This window comes from Mycena indigotica, assembly GCF_014461135.1.
Source record: "Mycena indigotica strain 171206Taipei chromosome Unknown Mind.scaff0006, whole genome shotgun sequence".
NCBI classification, from domain to species: domain Eukaryota; kingdom Fungi; phylum Basidiomycota; class Agaricomycetes; order Agaricales; family Mycenaceae; genus Mycena; species Mycena indigotica.
This window is the reverse complement of record NW_023503005.1, coordinates 3298799-3316673: the sequence shown is the minus strand read 5'-3', so window position 1 is coordinate 3316673 and position 17875 is coordinate 3298799. Positions and strand designations below refer to the sequence as shown.

The window sequence follows — 17875 nt, the reverse complement described above, 5'->3', positions numbered from 1 at the left end:
TCGAGATGCTAAAAAAAAGCTATTATTGATCGGTTGTGGATGTACTTTTATTTTGTTTCCTCGTCACTATCCGACTCATGTCCGTCTTCCTTGGAAGGTCGCGTGGTAGGGATCCTTTTCTGAGCGACGATTTGTCCCTTTTCGTCGATTACCTCATTTTGCCATCGATTGCCATCCATGTCCCACTTGCCAATGACGATACTAGAAGGGAACACATCCTGTGAGCGACTGAAAATAACACTAAAATGCACGTACTCAAAGACCGACATAATTGTCCACTTGCGGTTGTCTGCCTCAGGGAAAACCAGAGAGCGGGGACCATAGAATACCTCGTCATCGACCTCGTTCTTTTTGCGCGGCAAACAATGCATGAACTTCCAGTCTGGATTAGCTCCTCCAAGCCGGCAGAGTTCCTCGGTGACCTGGAAGCCAGCAAAGTCTTTGTAACGCTGCTCAGCCTCTGCTTCCTGGCCCATCGAGATCCAAGTGTCTGTCACTACGACATCCGCGCCTTTAACAGCCTCTTTCGGGTCAGCTGTCCATTTGATGTCCTTGTCGCAGCCAAGCTCGACAACACGGTCCCAGACTGCATCGGGGGCACGGTATTTGGCATCAGCAGGTGTGGCGATACGCATTTGGTGGCCAAAACGCGGGAACGTGACCAGCATGTCATGCAAAACGTTGGCAGAGTCGCCGACGTAGGCAATTGTGAGTGGTCGTAATGTGGGTAGCGCGTTTTTGCCTTTGGGTTTGCCCTTGCCAGTACCATCTTCGGTCTGGACTGGCTCTGGACTACCGAAAAGGTGGGAGTTTTCGTGCAGAGTCATAAGGTCTGCGAGAATTTGCGTGGGATGCCAAAGGGACGAGAGCGCATTGACGACTGGAACAGGAGAATGCTTCGCGAATTCCTGTTGTTCGGAAACAAATCAGCGGTGTGAAGGAGCAAGCAGACTGTAGTAACACACCTCGACCTCTGAATGGTCTCCAACGCGTGCAAATATACCTTGACACATGCCCCCAATGACCCTGGCAGAATCTCTCGCGCTCTCATTTACGCCAATTTGGATATCTTCTTTACCCAAGAAAAGAGCGCGTCCACCAAGAAGACTAGCACTAGTCTCTGCAGCAACTCGTGTTCGGGTGCTACGTTTGGAGAACAACAAAGCCACAGACTTGTTGAATAACGACTGGGACGGCAGACGAAGCGTTTTGGCTCGTTTGTGATGGAGACCTCCAGTGGGGTAAAGCCATGGGGTCGAAGTTTGCTTCAGCACATGCGCGTTGTTCAACAGGCGTTGAATTTGAGGCACTGTCAGGTCCGCGAGGGTGAGCAGATGAGGAGGGTTCGCCATGCCAAATCCGGAAACACGTCAAAATTTTCCCAAAAATTTGACGCGTATTTATGGAGGGAGCAAATGACTCGGTCTAAACGTAAACGCTACTGTTTGGGTCAAGCTTAGTTTCGAGTAGAGTTCTGGAAGGAATCCTTGACTCGGTCGCTGAACGAACTAACATTCAATCGTAGTTCAAAGGCACGCACTTGGCTTGGCTCTTTCCACTTCCGCTTGGCATTTCTCCAATGTGCCCCATCCACACTTGATCCACACAATTCGACTGCTCGGTTCGCCAAGGGCCTGTTCTCTTCACTAGCTAGTCTTTCCGCCGACTGGTAATCAGTTCAGGTCAACAGCAATCTGGTCAAGCGGCTCAAGCCAAGAGGTTGTAGGCATGACGATATGTGGAAAAAGGGATCGCAAGAAGGGGATCAGCGATTGATATATTCTGCCTTATGGTGGGCAAGATGGTTTGGTTTCTCTCTTTCCTTCTCCCTTTCTTCTTCGTCCTGACTGCTGTGCAGGTTTCTATTCCTTTCGTTCTCTCCCCACAAAAATAATGCGCGTCTTTTCCCTCGTTTCCCTCGCCCTCACCGCGACGACCACCGTCAATGCACTCCCCCGCGGCTACCAACCCCCAGACAAACGAAGCGCGGTCATTCCGTTCCTAAACAACGTACTCGTATTTGACGCCCCTGCCTTCAACGACCCAGCCAAACCAGGCAACACGCTCGTTCAACTCCAGGCTTATGTATCTCTCCCACAACTAAGCCTTGCGCCCGCCCTTAACGGCCTCAGCGCCATGCTCAAGTCAACGCTCGGGTTGGACATTGATCTCGACCGTGTACCAAGCCGACTTTCCCTCTTTGCAACTGTGCCGTTGAATGGCAAGGACGTAACAGTCAGCATCGATGGTTGCAGCCAAAGTGCAAAGCTTCAGAGCACAGCTCAGGGTGGAATGGCCATCCAAAATGTCAGTCTTGGCGCTTGCGGGTCTGGAGAGGCCGTCGCATTTGGCAAGGTCAAGTCCGACAGCGATGCCAAATTCAGGATCTTCCCCTCAAAGCCGGATGGGTTTGGTGTCATTTCTGGTGTGTCTGTCTTCTTTCCTCTTTGATATCTGAACCCTAACACTGTTGAACAGATATCGACGACACCGTCAAAATTTCGCACAGTCTTGACCCACTCCAGCTTGCGAAAGCAACTCTCGTCGATGACCCTGAACCTGTCGCTGGCATGCCTCAAGTCTTCGCCTCATTAGCCAAGTCGCTCAACAAACCACAATTCATCTACGTCTCGGCATCGCCTTTCCAGTTATATCCCTTCCTTCGCTCCTTCATTGACGATACCTACGCCGACTCCACCGGCCCCATAATGTTGAACAACCTCTCGACAACGAACATCGGCGATTTGGTCAAGACCCTGACCAATGTTAGTTATCGTGCTACATTTTTCACGGCTTTACACTGACCACAATCAGCCCAACAATGTGTTCGACTACAAATCGGCTATGGTCGACCGCATTCACGGAATGTACCCCAAGAAGAAGTTCCTCACCGTTGGCGACTCCACACAGAAGGACCCTGAGACCTACGGTAACGCGTGCGTTTCTTATCCTTTCTTTTGTTCAGTTGCACTGATGATTTTGCAGCATCCGCAAATACGGCGACTTCATCTCTTGCGCTTGGATCCGCAAAGTCGATGGTGCAGACAACAGCGATGAGCGCTTTGCCGCGGCGTTCAAAGGCGTCGATCCCAGCAAAATCAAGATTTACACCGACGCGGAGATTCCTGGCTTAGCAAACATCGATGTGGCGGGTGGGAAGTGCAACTGAGCGAACTTTCCTTGACGATAACGATGGGTTCGGACAGCGCATATACCTAGTGCTTTGAGTATAATACTGTAATTTCGCAATTCCTTTGGGCAAACAGAGACGCCGTCATGTTCTTGTGCACCCCGACCTTCTAGTTAACGTTGTTGAGTTAGAGGATGAACAGCTTGACGCAAGGCTTGAACGTGCAATAGAACAGGAGTAAGCAAGGTCTACAACCATGGTGGTTATGAGAAAGCGCAGCTTCTTCACTGGTATGTTTTTGAGATCCAGAATTAAAATAGCCACGTTGAAGCTTGTTCATGTCAGCTCGACGTTGCTTCCCATTTGAATTGGGATTTTCTCCCGGTCAGTTCCTTCAGAGTTTGCTTGAATGATGATGATGATAATTTAGAGGTTTTCCTAGCTGCTGCCTCTTCGTTAAACAAGGTTCAGCTCAAACAATCAAGTTCTACATATAGTACAATCGCGGCTCAATGACACATCCTTACGCATGAACGCGGATGTTGTCCGCCAGCTTGTCGATCAGATCAACCAGCCGGCCAACCTCATACTCAGCCAACGTCTTATTCTTCTCGAATTCTATGGCCTCGGCAAGTGCTGGTAATGGCGTTGCACCGTAGCCTGAGCGCGGGTCAGCACAACGTGTAGCTTCACGGGAAAAGAACACACCAAGCCATTTGCCTGGCGCAATGGCAAGATGCTTGTACCACTCGCGCTCTGGAATCCCATCTGTCGAGATGAAGCCCCGCTCAAAACTAACAAGCTTCTGGTTCACAGCGCGAATGCGTTTGACGACTTTCCTAAGTTTAGCAAGTGGGAACTTGGGCAGTTGAGGGTGCGAAAAATCTTCATCGTCCCCTTCCAACGCGAACATCGCAAGAATCTCGGGGTCAACACCGTGATTTTGGTGTTCATGTTGCTCTTTCGCCCATGCGGGCAAACGACCAATGCGTACATTTCGTAGCGGATGGTCTTTGTTAAGGTCATGGTTCTCATGTTTGTGAACCAGATTGCACTTGTGGCCACCGTGGAAATGATGAGTCACTTCCCGATCTGCTTCTCGTTCTTCGTGTTTATTGCAAGGCCGTCCCAAGGCCTTCTTCACCTTGCAGATCGCCTTGCGCACCTTCTTCCTGATGGAGCGTCTGTGTTTGAGCCACTTGTGAATGATCTTCTTCAGTTCTTTCTCTGCAGCGGCCTTCTCGAAGTCGAGGCTGTGGCTCGCAGCTTGGAGAGCAGTAATAGATTTGCGCAAAGGAGCCAGATCGACCCCAATATCAGTGGTCAGCGCAATCGCCTCAACTCCGTCAAGATAGTTGCCTAACTCGTAGGCGTAGTTGGTCGTGTTAAGTGGAAGAACGACGGCCGTCGAAAGGCGGAGGATCTTGAGACCCAGGTATTTGGCAACTGCAACCTGTGGATGTTTGAGATGCGATCAGAGTTGGGCAACGCGCTCACGTGACGGTAAAATCCAGGATCCGCGTATTCTTCTTGCCAGCGCTGGCTGTCGAAGACCGAGTGATAGTGGTAGACAGCGTCGCCCGAAGAGCCACCAAAACCCCCTTCAGCAGATGCAACACCGATCCATTGCAAGAATGGCCTATAAAATAAATGAATAAAATGATAAAGTAGACCAACGGGATTCACGTGAAGTCAGAACCAGAGCCCAATGGCGCAACTCCGAGACTATCCTGGAAGGAGTTGGAGGTGGTAAGTTGGCTAAATGCCAAGCTCTCCGTGTCGGCCGCGCCACTAAATGGCCCATGATCGCCCCGCGCATCCCACAGCGAGAGACCAGGCTTGGTCGGGTGCGGTATATCGAGCGCTGCTTGCCGCAGAAAGTGTGAGAGAGATGGAGATGCGCCCTACAAAGGGTTGGTTTTCGTTGTGGTGGGATGTGCTTCGATCCTCACCGCTTGGAATCGCGAGCCTGAGACAGAACTATCTGCAGAGACCTAAGCGACATTCATCTCAGGGCTCACAATACATACCGAGGTTGAGATAGGTGACAACGTGCTTGTCGACAAAGTCAGGGAAATCTTCGACCCATCTAAAACAATCAATCAGGATAATCGAAGAAACTGAGAATTAAAACCGGACTCTGTGCTGCCAATCAAACCTGTCGAGGCACAAAATTTAACACCAGGAACAGCATGTACAACAGCCGAGGTGGAATAGACTGACCATATTCTTCCGCTGTCCAAAACATCAGTCTATATATCAGAACGTGCAAGAGTTCAGACCGTCCCAAGATGCAATGACTATGGTTCGAAGTGGTTTCCAGCCTTGCTTCAGAAGGGCACCAAGTCCGCGAATGGTTTCAACGATTGATGCAGTCCCACTGCTGGGGTCGCATGCGCCCATGACCTACTTGCGTTCAGTTGTGCATTCAATACTTGAGAAATTTCAGTAGTACCCAAGCTAAATAAAATGTTTAGGTAATCAAGCTAAGCCGTTCACAGAAACACGAACCATCACGGTGATTGCCGATAAAAACAACTTCGTCCGTGATATAGCCGGGGATAACGCCCATTGTATTCCAGATTGGAGTCGCTAGGCATATTGAGCACAGTTAGCCACAGACAGTTAATTCACCTTTGGTATCAACTAGAGATAGCTTGAATAGACGTGATAAACTGAAAGAGCAGACGTACCGTAGTTCACCAGGTGAACTTGACTTCCTTCTTCCGCAGCAAGTTCGAGGAGCTTAGCAGCGTTGGCAGCAGATATGGGGATTGATGGAATATTCGGAATGTTCTCGCCGTCAGTACGCGTGGAATTCTCGTAAGCAGGGTACCCTGGTGTCTGTTCGTGCAAAATGAGCTTTATAACGAATAATGACAACAAAAAAACTGCACCGTCGGGTCGCCAGGATATTTACTCAAGAACTGCACCGATCCGCGTTGAACAGAGTTGATGTTACGTGCCGGACCGTGTGGGTAGCTAAGGAGTGTGTGTCAACGAAGGAGACACGAGGAAGCACATACGGAAGATAGCCATTCTTCTCGGTGACCGCGCCATCGTCGCGAAGGTCACTGTAGATAATGACACTGAAATCTTATGAGCTTATTTTTCCGAGGCAGGACCAAGCCTTTACCCAGCAGCCCCCAGCTCTTGAGCACCCTTGATCTTGAGCCCTCTGAAGATGGCCCCATAACGAACGATTACGATGCTACCAGTCAAGTCGACACCTACAAAGAAATGGTCGATAATGACTTTAGGCCTTGATTTTTGTGTCACCTTTTTCAACCAATGCATCGTAATCTTCCTTGCGACCATAGTTCGCATACACAAGCTTGCCTTGAACGTCTCCGGCGGCACTAAGTCCGTGGAAGGTTGGCACCGCAGTGTAATATTTGCCGGCCTCAGGGTCAGTGTCGTCAGCAACTTCCTCCAGCTCGGCATCCCACACAACCTCGCCATTTGCATTGATGACTTGCAAAGCGCGGTCGAGCGGAGTGTTCATAACGGGATAATAGACGTCAACTGATTGGATGATCAACATGACACGCCCACAGTGATAAGCTGAACCTACTCCATGCCTTCGCTTTTCTCGTCTTGGGGATTGAAAGTGTGGCATCGCGAGATTCGGGAGACCCCGCAGCAAACACAGGATCCGAGTCGGGAGGTTGAATGCCAAGCTCAGTCTGGAGAACTGTCAAAAAGTCCTTCGCCGTTTGGAAATCCCCTTCGGAGCCCGCTAGATGAGGCTTAGTTGCGAACAGCCGCGAGGTAGCTATCGCATTCTCTTCATTAGGAATGGAACTATGCGCGTATGTTCAGCTCTGATTCAAGGCGAGAGACTGACTATACACACAGAAAGAGTTTCTCCGCTGTTTTGCCCCACAAGTGCTTGCGATGGTGTGGAGGTGGCTTCGTGCCGGTTTCTCGGAGCCAGAGTGTGGTAGGTTTTGCGACGAAGTAGTGCAGTGCAAGGAGGTTTACAAGGACGATAGAGAGGCTCAAAATTTTGAACCTGGAGAAACGTGTAGTTGGCGGACTGTCGGTTACTGGCAGGGGAATATATTTCCCCTCGCCCTTTTCCTTCCCGTCCATGGTGGTTTAGCGTCAGTCCAGCGAGTGGTCCACAGAATCCCGTTGTGCGACCAACTCGTTGCACAGTGAGTGAGAGATGATGACGTCAGCCGCAAACGGCAAGTCACGTCACCTTGATGCGCGATCAGCTTTTTTCTAAATTTAGATGCTTTGTCATGAATGTGCTGTGCTGTTCGCTTTACCTCAAACTCGACCACTCACTACTGTTCCGCTACTCTGTCGAGCAGTATGTAACCCCGACCGAGCATTGCCACCGCTAGGAGCGTACGACGGATAAAGCAAACTTCAAGTCTCCAAATCCACAAGCATTTGATTCTTTCACTCGATACGAATCCATCCAACTGCCAGCATCTCTTCTTATATTTATGTCCGTCTCAACCGCGTGCGCCGCAACCGAGACTTTCTTACGGCAAGATACGCCACCAAGACAACTTGGTTCAGGGTATCAGGGCTGCCAAACCTCATCGCAACCTCATCGCAAAGTAATCCAGTCACCATGAGGGTAACTTGTTGTGGGGCTGCAGCAACGCCTCTTGACTCGTATTGCGACTTCATCGCAGTCTTGTCTCGGCTCATTGGCTGATGTTCAGAAGCAGATATCTCCTCCGAGGGAGACGTCAGACTCAGACATCAAGTCTGTGCCTATCTTTGTGCTTTTGACCGGGCTGGTTGCCGGATGGAAGTCTCAACATAAGACTTCCTCTCACGGTTAATCCGAACACCCGATTCTGCGAAGTGCGTTTTGGGCGCATTCAAATACCGAAGGTCTCAGTGATGAACTCAGTTTCGCCACCACAAGCTCAGAACCCTCCCCAGGCTGGTCTTAACCCACTGTAATGTCGGATGCTCTTCCTCCACCAACCGGTCCAACCTTCGACGTGCGGTTAATCTATGGCCCTCTTCTCGTCGGTATCTTCTTCAACCTGATACTGTATGGAGTGCGCACCCCAATACCCTCGACTTCGACAACCCGATGCTAACTCTTCACCTTAGGTGACAGTGACTCAACAACTCAACTACTTGCAATCGTCGCGGCGCGATGCTGGATGGCTCCGCGCTTTCGTCTGGACCATCTTCATCATTCTAACTGCCAATACCGGATTCGATATGTGGATAATGTACGAGCCACTCATCCTTCATTACGGTGCAATGCCCGGCAAATTGCCCACTGCATTCGTGACGCGTTAGTGCTGTCGATATCTCTGTGGGGGGGCAACACTGATAAAATGTTGCACAACAGAGCCACTCTCCGTTGTGCTTGTTGGTTTTCCGGTTCAGGTATTCTTCATCTGGAGGATATGGACACTAGGTCAAGTGAAAATCATCCCCTTGATAATCTCTCTCTTTGCTCTTGTCTCCCTTGGTGCGTATGAATAATATTCTTGTCCCGTCAATGCCGCAACTGAAACTCGTTTGCTCAGCTGGGGGCATTTGGACAACTGTCATGGTCCCAATTGTGGCTGAATTCCGCAACATCCCGCAATTGTACCGCTCCGCTGAGGTCTGGCTCATAGCGTCAGCTGTGACAGACCTCGCTATTGCGGTCTCTCTTGCAGCAGTATTAAGGTCCAAGAAAACTGGGATTGGCGCGACGGATGGGATTGTGGACAAGATCATTCGAAGTTCGTTCATTGCCTGTCATTGTCTGGCATTTACTCATAAGACACTCTTCTAGTGACGGTTCAAACAGGACTGATAACTGCCCTTTGCAGTGTTCTGGACGTTATTTGCTTCCTCACACTTCAAGGGGAAACGGTCAACTTCATCTGGAACATCCCACTCCCGAAGCTCTACGCAATCTGCCTCCTGTCGACGCTTAATGCTCGTGAAACATTCCGCAGCGCCTTCAGCGATGCTCGAGGTGCTATCAGCACGAGTGCTGAGTTGAGACCGAAGCAAAATGTGTTCAGCAAGCCGCAGTTCATGGATTATAAGGTATGTTCTTTCTTCTTTATTCAATCTCTCAAAGTGAACCCCATTTTACTAGGGCACTGGCTCCTTAGCAGAGGATGACCGCAATATGGGGCCCTCGGAGCTTGGAATTCGCATGACAAAGGTGTGCAATTGGTATCACATAGCTATGGCGGTTTAGACTAACTCTGAATCAGGTTGTAGAGAGGGTCTGAGTGGAAGTGAGCGGAAGTTTGTATAATTTCATGGACCAATCGGTGTGCCGACAGGCGTGTAATCTTGCGCGATAAGAACATAGAGATGGCGGTGATAATAATGCAGATTGAGCTGAAACCCATGCACGTGATATTGAGTGCGATTCTGCGAAGCGAAGTGCTTTTGGTTGCGATCATCTCAGGCTGAGAGAAGGTAGTGATGACGCGGCTTCTTCCTTTTTTCGCTTCTACATACATACATAGCATGTTATAGCTAAACCAAGTTACTGGGGTATGTGTAGCCTTCCAACCCCACAAAGTTTTCCTTGATGCTTCGCGGACTGACGAAGCGATAGAAAATGCTGATGCTACCCGCTTTATCATTAGTGCCGCTAGCCCGACCACCACCGAATGGCTGCTGTCCAACGACCGCGCCAGTGCACTTTTCGTTGTAATACACATTGCCTGCGGCGTTCCGTAAGGCGTTGGTTGCTTTGAGGAGCGCCGAACGCTGAGTAGCAAAACTGATCATGGGATCAATACCTCGTTCAGGAAAAAAAAATAGACCAGCCACACACATTGCACCAGTCAAAGCATACTGAGATGTCGAATCTATGAGCTTGAGAGTTTCGTCGTATTGCGCATCGTCGAATACATAAATGGTGATGACCGGACCAAAAATTTCTTCAACCATCGTCACTGATCGGGGATCCTTGGTCTCGATGACAGTTGGTTGAACGAAGTACCCTTTGGAGTCGTCGCCAGTTCCGCCGATCAAGATGTCTCCGCCAGCCTGCTTCGCCTTCTCGATATAACTCATTATCTTTTCGAAGGCAGGACGACCACTGTGATTAGATTGTCAGATGGGCGTCAACGGCAAATTAGTCATCGTACGTACATAACGGGACCCATGTAGTTGCTCCAGTCGTCTGGAGCACCAACCTTGATCTTCGAAATCTCTGACAGCAGCATTTCCTTGAAGCCTCCGGACCAAACGGATGACGAAACGTATAAACGGGAGAGAGCCGAGCACTTTTGGCCTTGATACTCGAACGCGCCACGAATAGACTGTAAAACGGCGTTGCGGATGTCCGCGCTTTCGTGAATGAGATGGAAGTTTTTGCCCCCCGTTTCACCAACTATCTTTGGATAGCTCTTGTACACTTCTAGGTTCGAGGCGATGTCTTTCCATAGCTGTTTGAAGACAAAAGTGCTGCCCGTGAAGTGGAGAGCCGCAAAGGACGGATGTTTGAGTGCTTGTTGGGCGACGATCTCGGGTGGGCCGGGAACAAACTGGATAACGGAGGGAGGTACTCCAGCTTCGAGGAATATTTGGTGCGTGATGTAGTTTGCGTACACTGCCATAGGCGATGGCTTCCAGATGGTAACGTTCCCAACAAGAGCAGGTGCTACCAATATTGACATCTAAATGGCATGGAGAAGAAACGACCCACTGGCATTGAGGTTGCCTCCAATAGCAGTGAAATTGAATGGGGAAATGGCGAGAACGAAGCCTTCAAGAGCACGATACTCGACGCGGCTACGATAATTAGAAGTACTCTGAAATGGAAAATCTCAGGACTCACTTCCATGCTCCAGGAGAGTTCTTGGTCGGTTGCTGGGCATATAAGTCCTGCACAAATTTTACGCCAAAGCGCAGGAAATCGGCTAACTAAAAATATTCGAATATATGACAGGGACGTGAGTTGAGAGCGCAAACGCGTACCTCAGCGGCGGCGTCAATCTCTGCCTGCCATGCATTCTTCCCTTGACCGAGCATCGTCGCGGCCATGAGCTTGTAGCGATATTTCCCAGAAACAAGATCCGCTGCCTTCAGAAAGATGGCTGCACGGTCGTTCCAGGGTAAGGATTCCCATTCAGCCTTGGCGGAAAGCGCTCCATCTATGGCTTGGGTGACAGTAGCAGAGTCAGCTTCATGATAAGTGCAGAGATTCCGAGCATGGTCGTGGGGTAAAGGTTGAGAAGCTAGTTTTCCTGTTTTCACCTTGGAAGGACTCAATAATTGACAACAGAGAACATCTGGACACATACAGGCTTGCCATTGATGATGCAGGGCACCTCGAAAGGAAGATCGGCCTGCATCTGCTTAATTGCAGCCTCCAGTCCAGCGCGTTCGGCGGAGCCCGGGCCGTATGGACGCTAGATAACATGAGCTAGACGACAAACGAGGATATGCATTTACCATGGGTTCATTGTCGACAGCGGGTACTGTGAAGGTGGCCAGTTGAGGAGTGGTCATGGTGCAAAAGGGAAGAGGATGCTCGGCTGGAGCTTAAATTTGTGTCACTGCTTGGATCGCGCAACCCAGTTTCTGTTCTTCGCCATCATGAACCCAAACAACGCTCTTTGGGGTCAGCTCGTGCGCAAAACAACCACCGTTTCTCGCGGTGACTCATTGGCCACCCCACCGACTGCTCCTCTCGACAAAACTGGGACATCGATGCGAATTCTGCTTCATGACACCCAGTCGAACTTCGAGCGGTTCTCAGTCAAAGTCGACTCCTTATCGTCCGGAATCGATGACGCACGTCGAGAGATAGTAGTCGTTAAAGAGCTCTTCAGCGGTGCGCAAGAGACCCTCATGAATGATGTCGTCGATGTTGGTGAGGAAAAAACCACTCTCGGCTAAAAGCACTTTTTTCACGCGTTTTGCAGTCAACCGATGTCAAACTCATCTTCAAACCGCCATTGGAGGACCAGCGCAAGCTTCTGCTCTCCACGAGCTCCACAAACAAGTCGACGTCCGTTTAGAATGCCTCTCCAAACGCATTGACGACATGCAAATCGTCTGTTCAAGTTCCTCTCACCCTTTGTCAAATTAATTGCGTTGGATGTAGTTCAACCAGACACAGTCTCTAACGCTGCAGAATATGCTCAAACTCCTTACCGCCGTCCAAGACCAACAGAATCAAATCCTGACAGCACTCTTGCCTCTCCAACCTCTTCTGCAAGCTGTGCCCGTTCACATCGACTTTGCGCGCAGCAGTATTAACGAAGCAATGCTCAAAATGTCGCTAGAGTCCAGCCATAGATCCCCATCACAGATTGGTCCACACACAACGCGTAAACGTTCCTTTGCTTCCAGTATTGCGCCGCCTACTTCGCCGCCACTCGCTGCTCGAAAGAAACAACGGTTAGATCCAGAATTCAAGCACCCAGACACACTGACGAGTCCTGCAACCCTCCAACCCAATACCCTCTCTCGTCATCCAACTCGTAGTCCTGCACGAACAACTCTTCTCGTTCGTAACCCGTCTCTCTCTACCATTTTTCGTGAAGCCAATATACCCCGGCGTCCCCTGAGCGATCTCGTATTCTCAGTAAACAACAGTGCTGTCCAGACTGCTCGTTCCAAATCGCCAACCCATGTGCATCTACTACAAGCCAGCCTTGCTACAAATACACCTATGACTCCACCCTCTTCATTCGAGAACACCAAACGGCTTGATATCCAACCACCACCACCAGTTCGTCATGTTGCGCCTACATCTTCGCCATCCAATGATCGCCCTGGCTCACTTGCTGCTTCAACTAATGCTTTGCCTATCCCATACAAACAGACCACCAATTCCGCTGCTCCTGCTGCACTCAAAGTGACCATGGTGCGAGGTAGACGTTCTCCATTTGTGCGTGCCTCATTTGTTGTAACCGTAAATTTCTGATCGTGTTCGTCAGAGAGATGGTCGACGGTTTATACCATTAGACGATGACGACTCTGGTTCAGACGACTAAACCTGTTCTGCTTTTCTTCATGTCGGATGCTTTACACAGTGTCAATCAGAGTTACTAGCATTCATATTCAACTGGGTTCAAATACTTGAAATGAAAGTTTTGGCGGTTTAATCATGGAAACGAGGGATAGTATACGGCGGCGCTTCAGTAGTGCATCTAGTCAAGCTCAACTTGAGCTCGCTCATCGGGGACCGTGACGAGCAGTCGCGTGACCGTATCCGAGTTTGTCCACAACGATGAGCTCGACAGTCGCAAATCCGGAAACGCCTCCAGCTGCTGAGCCCTCTGGGGATCGTACAGACCTTCTCACGAAAGCGCGAGCGTTTCTGCAGCAACCTCAAGTGCAACGTGAAGATGATTCAGCCAAACGCAAATTTCTGGCGGACAAAGGGCTCACAGCGGAAGAAATAGACACAGTAATAAATGCTATGGTGAGTTTGTACCCATGTCTAGTCGTCCTACGGGCTAATGGGCTCAACTAGCCCAAGCACCGCCCCATCGTTCCGCCTCCAACATACCCACAACCTCCGCCCTCAAATCTGCCCGTGCTCCTCATCGGAATGGCGCGAATCCTCTCCTGGCTGGTTGGTGGGGTTGCTGCGCTTTCTCTAATCTACAGAGTGCGTCTCACAAGCCATGCCCATTCTCCCGTGCTGAAATTTAGACAGCGTATCCTTCTTCCTCGTGTTATCGAGACGTTCACTGCTCGGAAACGAATAACCGCCCACCATCTCTCCCTCATGCAGAAGCTTCATGAATCGTTGACCACACTCAAGCAGGCACAGGCCGACGTCACTTCTGTGCTGCCTAAACCAGAACCATTCAGATACAATGAGCCGCCAGAATTGGCGTCTTGCACATCTATCGACACGCTTCTTCAAGCGGCAAAAACTACTGGGCAATCACCGGAGATTTCGAAAGTTGACCTTGTGTCGTTATTACGATGTGGGATTGCTGATTTCGCTGCGGGTGCAGTCGAGCGAAATCCCAACACCACTGAATTATTTTTGCTGCTGGAAGGCAAGATTCCTTTCTTGGTATCCGACGAAGGTCGAGTTTATGAGGTACCTTTCGTCCCAATATATCTACGTTGATGCTAATTCGAGACAGGAACGTTTATGGGACACATTAAGCACATGTCCAGTCTTCGTCTCCTTGTCACATCCGGTTTCAGAATCTACGCCTTCCCCACCTACTCCAGACGAAGATGTCCAATATTGGCATTATTATCAGCCCGAGCCCTCCCCACCCACAGAACTAGCTCAAGCATTAGACCGCTTGGTAGCTGCCGTTCCAAAACCATCAACAGAGAGGCGGAGCCCCATGCAGCACGCTTTGCAAGCTATGACAGATATGACGGGCTACATCAGTGCCAATATGTACTCCCAGTACGCGCCCATGGGCTCCCGGATTGGTTCGGGTGCTACGTTAGGGCCAGCAGAGGAAGAGGTACGCAAAGAGATTCGGACATTAAAAGGACTGGTGCTTAATCGGTATGTCTTGACATCTCTCTCTCTCGCATGACCGCTCAACTTCTGTTTTAGGAGGACATTCTTGCCTACTCCTCAACCGCATTAAACGGATTGTAATATATGAATAGATCAAGATCTCTAATCCAGCCCTGACTCCTGCAGCGATTCAGCAGCATGTTTTACGGCTTCAATCGTTGTCTCCTTCCATAGCTTCTCCTGCATCTTTTTCCCTGCTGGTGTCTGCAAAAACTGGACCCTAGAACGAGTAAGCACATGGTGCACCAGCTTCAGCAAGACCTACTTCTCGACATCAAAATCCGCAAGAAATTCGCCATGAGAATGCTCGTCTGCATTGATGGCCGCAAGGAATGTTCTTGCGCCAACATCGGCTGTACGTGCGCGAATGGCAAGCACAATGTTCACAATGATGCGAACATACAGTGGTTGAGCATCGTTGATGTTGGTTTTGACCATGCCCGGGCAAACGTGGTTGATAATGACCTCTGACGGTGGAATGCGCTTCGCGGCCTCTGTTACCCACATCGCCACAAGGGTCTTGCTGTCGGCATACCGCGATATGCTGAATTTCTTTGGGTCATTCATGAATTCGTATACCCCAGTCGAATCGGGAACCGTGTTGCTGATGAAACTGGTCCGTCTGGTCATTCGCGACCCGACGAATGTTAGATGGGAGGGCGATGCAGTTTTTTGGGCTGTGGCGCGAAGAAGCGGCAGAAGCTGGATTGCGAGCAGCACATTGGAGAGAAAGTTGACTTGGAACATCTGCTCAAAGTTGGTTTCTGGTGTCGTGACCCATGCCAACCCGCCCATCCCGGCATTGAGTAGAAGGATATGTAGCTCAGGGAGGTCTTCGCGGATCTTCCTCGCGAAAGACGCGACTGAAGATGGACGTGCGAGGTCGAGTTCGTAGATGTGTATTTTAGGCGGTGTCGAGCGTGTGCGGACAATAGGATCATGGAGGATCGCCGCTTTGGTAGACTCCCCTAAACTGGGCTTTCGGACAGCCAGAACGAGAGTCGACACGTCCCGTTGTGCCAGCTGCAGGGCCGCTTCGAGACCTAGTCCAGCAGTGGCTCCAGTGACGATGACCGTCTTTCCGGTGAAGGAAAGTGTCGCAGGGAGCGGCGGGATTGTTGGCTGCAGAAGAGGCATTGTCACTTTTCGACATCGGGTCCTTCGTATAAGTATATACCACCCGTCGATCTTGGACCGGACATTCCGTCGGTTGAGGCTGAGTAAGCTTAAGCAGGGATTTGCTTACCAAAAAAGGCAGTATGGTCGCAAGGGTAGCGAGATAGCGAGGTGTTAAATGCTCAATGATTGTAATGCCGGAGCTTCAAGGGGTATCAGCTCACTCGACTTGTAAGTTGTGATTCAGACGTTCTCGCGGAATACAACAAGTACTTCAAGTTCAAGTTGGGTGTTCAAGTTTCTTGATCAAACACAGTTTACTGTGGCCCGGAAACGACGCGTCTCGTGTCTCTCGATCCCTTGAACTATATGTAGAGGTGCATGGCTTCCTACTCCTCATTTACCTACATAACTCGATTCACCCATATGTCACGTGGCATCAAACACGCTCTCCCCAAATGCCACCATCCTTAGTGTCTCTCCTCTTACCGACATTATTGGCCGCACATGGCCTTCGGAAAAAGTCACTATCGCAAAGCGGGGCCATCACTGCATTCGTTGTCGGTTTCCTAATGATATCGGGGAGCACGGGAAAACCTGGCGTGGATCTTGGTCTCAAGGTCTGGGGTGCATCTCTCATTGGCTTCTATCTCATTGGGAGTCGAGCAACGAAGTATGGGAAGGCTAAGAAACGCAAACTGGAGCAGGGATACTCTGACTATGGGAATCGGTCAGGCTGGCAAGTGCTGTCCAACTCGTTCAGTGCTGTTGTAGCATGCTCTGTGTGGAACGCGCTGTTCGTCCACCACAGTGTGCACTCGCAACTGCTTTCCTCTCTTGGAATTGCTTCCATGGGACCTTCGTACAGCACTGAGTGGTGTCCTTTATCGAGGGATATAAGCGACGGTCGCAGTCGAGTCCTATTATTTGCGGCTTTGGGGTACGAGTTCACACTCTGCTCTGCGGGTGGAACTAAACATGTTGCGCTTTAACAGCCATTTTGCTTGCTGCTTGGGGGACACTCTTGCTTCCGAACTGGGAATTCTCTCGTCCTCTCCACCTCGACTGGTGACGACAGGAAAGGTTGTCCCTCCCGGCACCAACGGCGGCGTCTCTGTTGGAGGCACACTAGCTTCTCTTGTCGGCGGGGCCACGATGGGCATCATCATGAGTGTTTCTCTGATTCTCGAAAATTCTAGTTGCCGAAGTGACTGGCTTTCGACATCGCGAGATCTAGTTTTATGGGGAGCGCTGGGTGGTATAGCAGGCAGCGCTCTCGATTCTTTGCTGGGAGCAACTATTCAAATGACGCGATACGATGAAGAAAAGAAGCTCATTGTGGAGGACCGCTTCGAGGGTTCACAACTCAAAGTTCTCAACGGATTGAATATTTTAACGAATAATCAAGTCAACGTCGTTTCGTCCATTGCATCTGCCCTCGTTGTAGGATTGTTCGCTTGAACACACTGTAGAAGCTCTATATACGTATGCGTACTGTACATTCAGACAACTTTTCAAGTCCGTTCACCATCTTGGAAGCTTGTCATAATCAACCAATCCCATTTCGCCCTTCCACCAAATCTTCTCCTCAACCTGCGGGGTCATTGACTTGACTGTTTCCACATTGAGGGTGGACATGAGAGGGATGCGTTGAGGCAAAGGCGAGGGATCACACGGGGAATCATGTTTGTGAATGTTGTCGAAGGTGACGGTTATTGAGTGAAGCTCCATGGATTCGTCGTCAGCGAATGCAAGTGCAGGAAGCTGGATGGGTTGCTGAAAGCTTTCTTGCGATACCCGTCGTCCGTACATATCAAAGTCGAAAAGCTCCGGATAGGGAAGTAAACTTTCTCTTGCGCCAGCTGAGCTAGGTGAGGAGGACGACGGAGATTTGAGCGGCATGATCTCGGTCGATGGCAATGGTGTTGAAACTGAGTCGGTGCATGTGGGAAAGTCGAAGAGAGGTCCTGAGATCGCTGAGAAAGCGCTGACCACAACAGGACCAGGGGTCAAGACATCCTTTGGAGATTCGATAGTAGAATTGATAGATGCTTGCTGCTTTTCGGAAATGCACGGCGAAGTTATCGGTTTACAGGCATTGCTTTTGCTCGCGTGTTCATTGGCGGAGGTTAGGATAACTTGGAGACGAGAAGGTGGGGGGGCGAGCA

General features: G+C 50.2%; 9 protein-coding genes across 9 annotated transcripts; 5 read left to right on the top strand and 4 right to left on the bottom strand.

Annotated features, from left to right (window-relative positions):
• Positions 1-47: 47 nt before the first annotated feature.
• On the bottom strand, positions 48-1352 carry MIND_00755700 (Ornighine carbamoyltransferase; the record flags this gene model as incomplete). Its single annotated transcript, XM_037364253.1, has 2 exons — positions 48-908; positions 966-1352. The coding sequence occupies 2 exons, from the start codon at positions 1350-1352 to the stop codon at positions 48-50; spliced, it is 1248 nt and encodes a 415-aa protein (XP_037219897.1).
• Positions 1353-1736: 384 nt separating this feature from the next.
• On the top strand, positions 1737-3169 carry MIND_00755600 (DUF2183 domain-containing protein; the record flags this gene model as incomplete). The annotated part of the gene is made up of 5 exons (XM_037364252.1): positions 1737-1809; positions 1859-2425; positions 2479-2765; positions 2815-2936; positions 2986-3169. 5 exons carry the CDS (start codon positions 1737-1739, stop codon positions 3167-3169), a joined length of 1233 nt encoding a protein of 410 aa, XP_037219896.1.
• A 484-nt stretch (positions 3170-3653) lies between these two features.
• On the bottom strand, positions 3654-7225 carry MIND_00755500 (Zn-dependent exopeptidase; the record flags this gene model as incomplete). The annotated part of the gene is made up of 19 exons (XM_037364251.1): positions 3654-3790; positions 3839-4583; positions 4628-4769; positions 4817-5034; positions 5083-5114; positions 5161-5219; positions 5270-5288; positions 5354-5365; positions 5413-5513; positions 5566-5590; positions 5642-5722; positions 5765-5776; positions 5824-5974; positions 6028-6112; positions 6157-6219; positions 6267-6360; positions 6410-6655; positions 6705-6934; positions 6987-7225. The coding sequence occupies 19 exons, from the start codon at positions 7223-7225 to the stop codon at positions 3654-3656; spliced, it is 2691 nt and encodes an 896-aa protein (XP_037219895.1).
• Positions 7226-8061: 836 nt separating this feature from the next.
• MIND_00755400 (uncharacterized protein) lies at positions 8062-9351 on the top strand (the record flags this gene model as incomplete). The annotated part of the gene is made up of 7 exons (XM_037364250.1): positions 8062-8163; positions 8219-8408; positions 8466-8588; positions 8647-8847; positions 8901-9160; positions 9213-9281; positions 9334-9351. The coding sequence occupies 7 exons, from the start codon at positions 8062-8064 to the stop codon at positions 9349-9351; spliced, it is 963 nt and encodes a 320-aa protein (XP_037219894.1).
• A 253-nt stretch (positions 9352-9604) lies between these two features.
• On the bottom strand, positions 9605-11590 carry MIND_00755300 (Delta-1-pyrroline-5-carboxylate dehydrogenase; the record flags this gene model as incomplete). The annotated part of the gene is made up of 8 exons (XM_037364249.1): positions 9605-9854; positions 9909-10175; positions 10229-10739; positions 10785-10870; positions 10917-11002; positions 11057-11335; positions 11383-11490; positions 11534-11590. The coding sequence occupies 8 exons, from the start codon at positions 11588-11590 to the stop codon at positions 9605-9607; spliced, it is 1644 nt and encodes a 547-aa protein (XP_037219893.1).
• An 87-nt stretch (positions 11591-11677) lies between these two features.
• Positions 11678-13083, top strand: MIND_00755200 (uncharacterized protein; the record flags this gene model as incomplete). Its single annotated transcript, XM_037364248.1, has 4 exons — positions 11678-11954; positions 12007-12137; positions 12189-12977; positions 13027-13083. 4 exons carry the CDS (start codon positions 11678-11680, stop codon positions 13081-13083), a joined length of 1254 nt encoding a protein of 417 aa, XP_037219892.1.
• Positions 13084-13304: 221 nt separating this feature from the next.
• Positions 13305-14661, top strand: MIND_00755100 (uncharacterized protein; the record flags this gene model as incomplete). The annotated part of the gene is made up of 5 exons (XM_037364247.1): positions 13305-13514; positions 13566-13703; positions 13752-14147; positions 14194-14576; positions 14628-14661. The coding sequence occupies exons 1-5, from the start codon at positions 13320-13322 to the stop codon at positions 14659-14661; spliced, it is 1146 nt and encodes a 381-aa protein (XP_037219891.1). The 5' UTR covers positions 13305-13319.
• A 32-nt stretch (positions 14662-14693) lies between these two features.
• MIND_00755000 (uncharacterized protein) lies at positions 14694-15728 on the bottom strand (the record flags this gene model as incomplete). The annotated part of the gene is made up of 2 exons (XM_037364246.1): positions 14694-14811; positions 14857-15728. The coding sequence occupies 2 exons, from the start codon at positions 15726-15728 to the stop codon at positions 14694-14696; spliced, it is 990 nt and encodes a 329-aa protein (XP_037219890.1).
• Positions 15729-16156: 428 nt separating this feature from the next.
• MIND_00754900 (Integral membrane family protein) lies at positions 16157-17168 on the top strand (the record flags this gene model as incomplete). Its single annotated transcript, XM_037364245.1, has 2 exons — positions 16157-16647; positions 16703-17168. Exons 1-2 carry the CDS (start codon positions 16166-16168, stop codon positions 17166-17168), a joined length of 948 nt encoding a protein of 315 aa, XP_037219889.1. The 5' UTR covers positions 16157-16165.
• Positions 17169-17875: the final 707 nt, after the last annotated feature.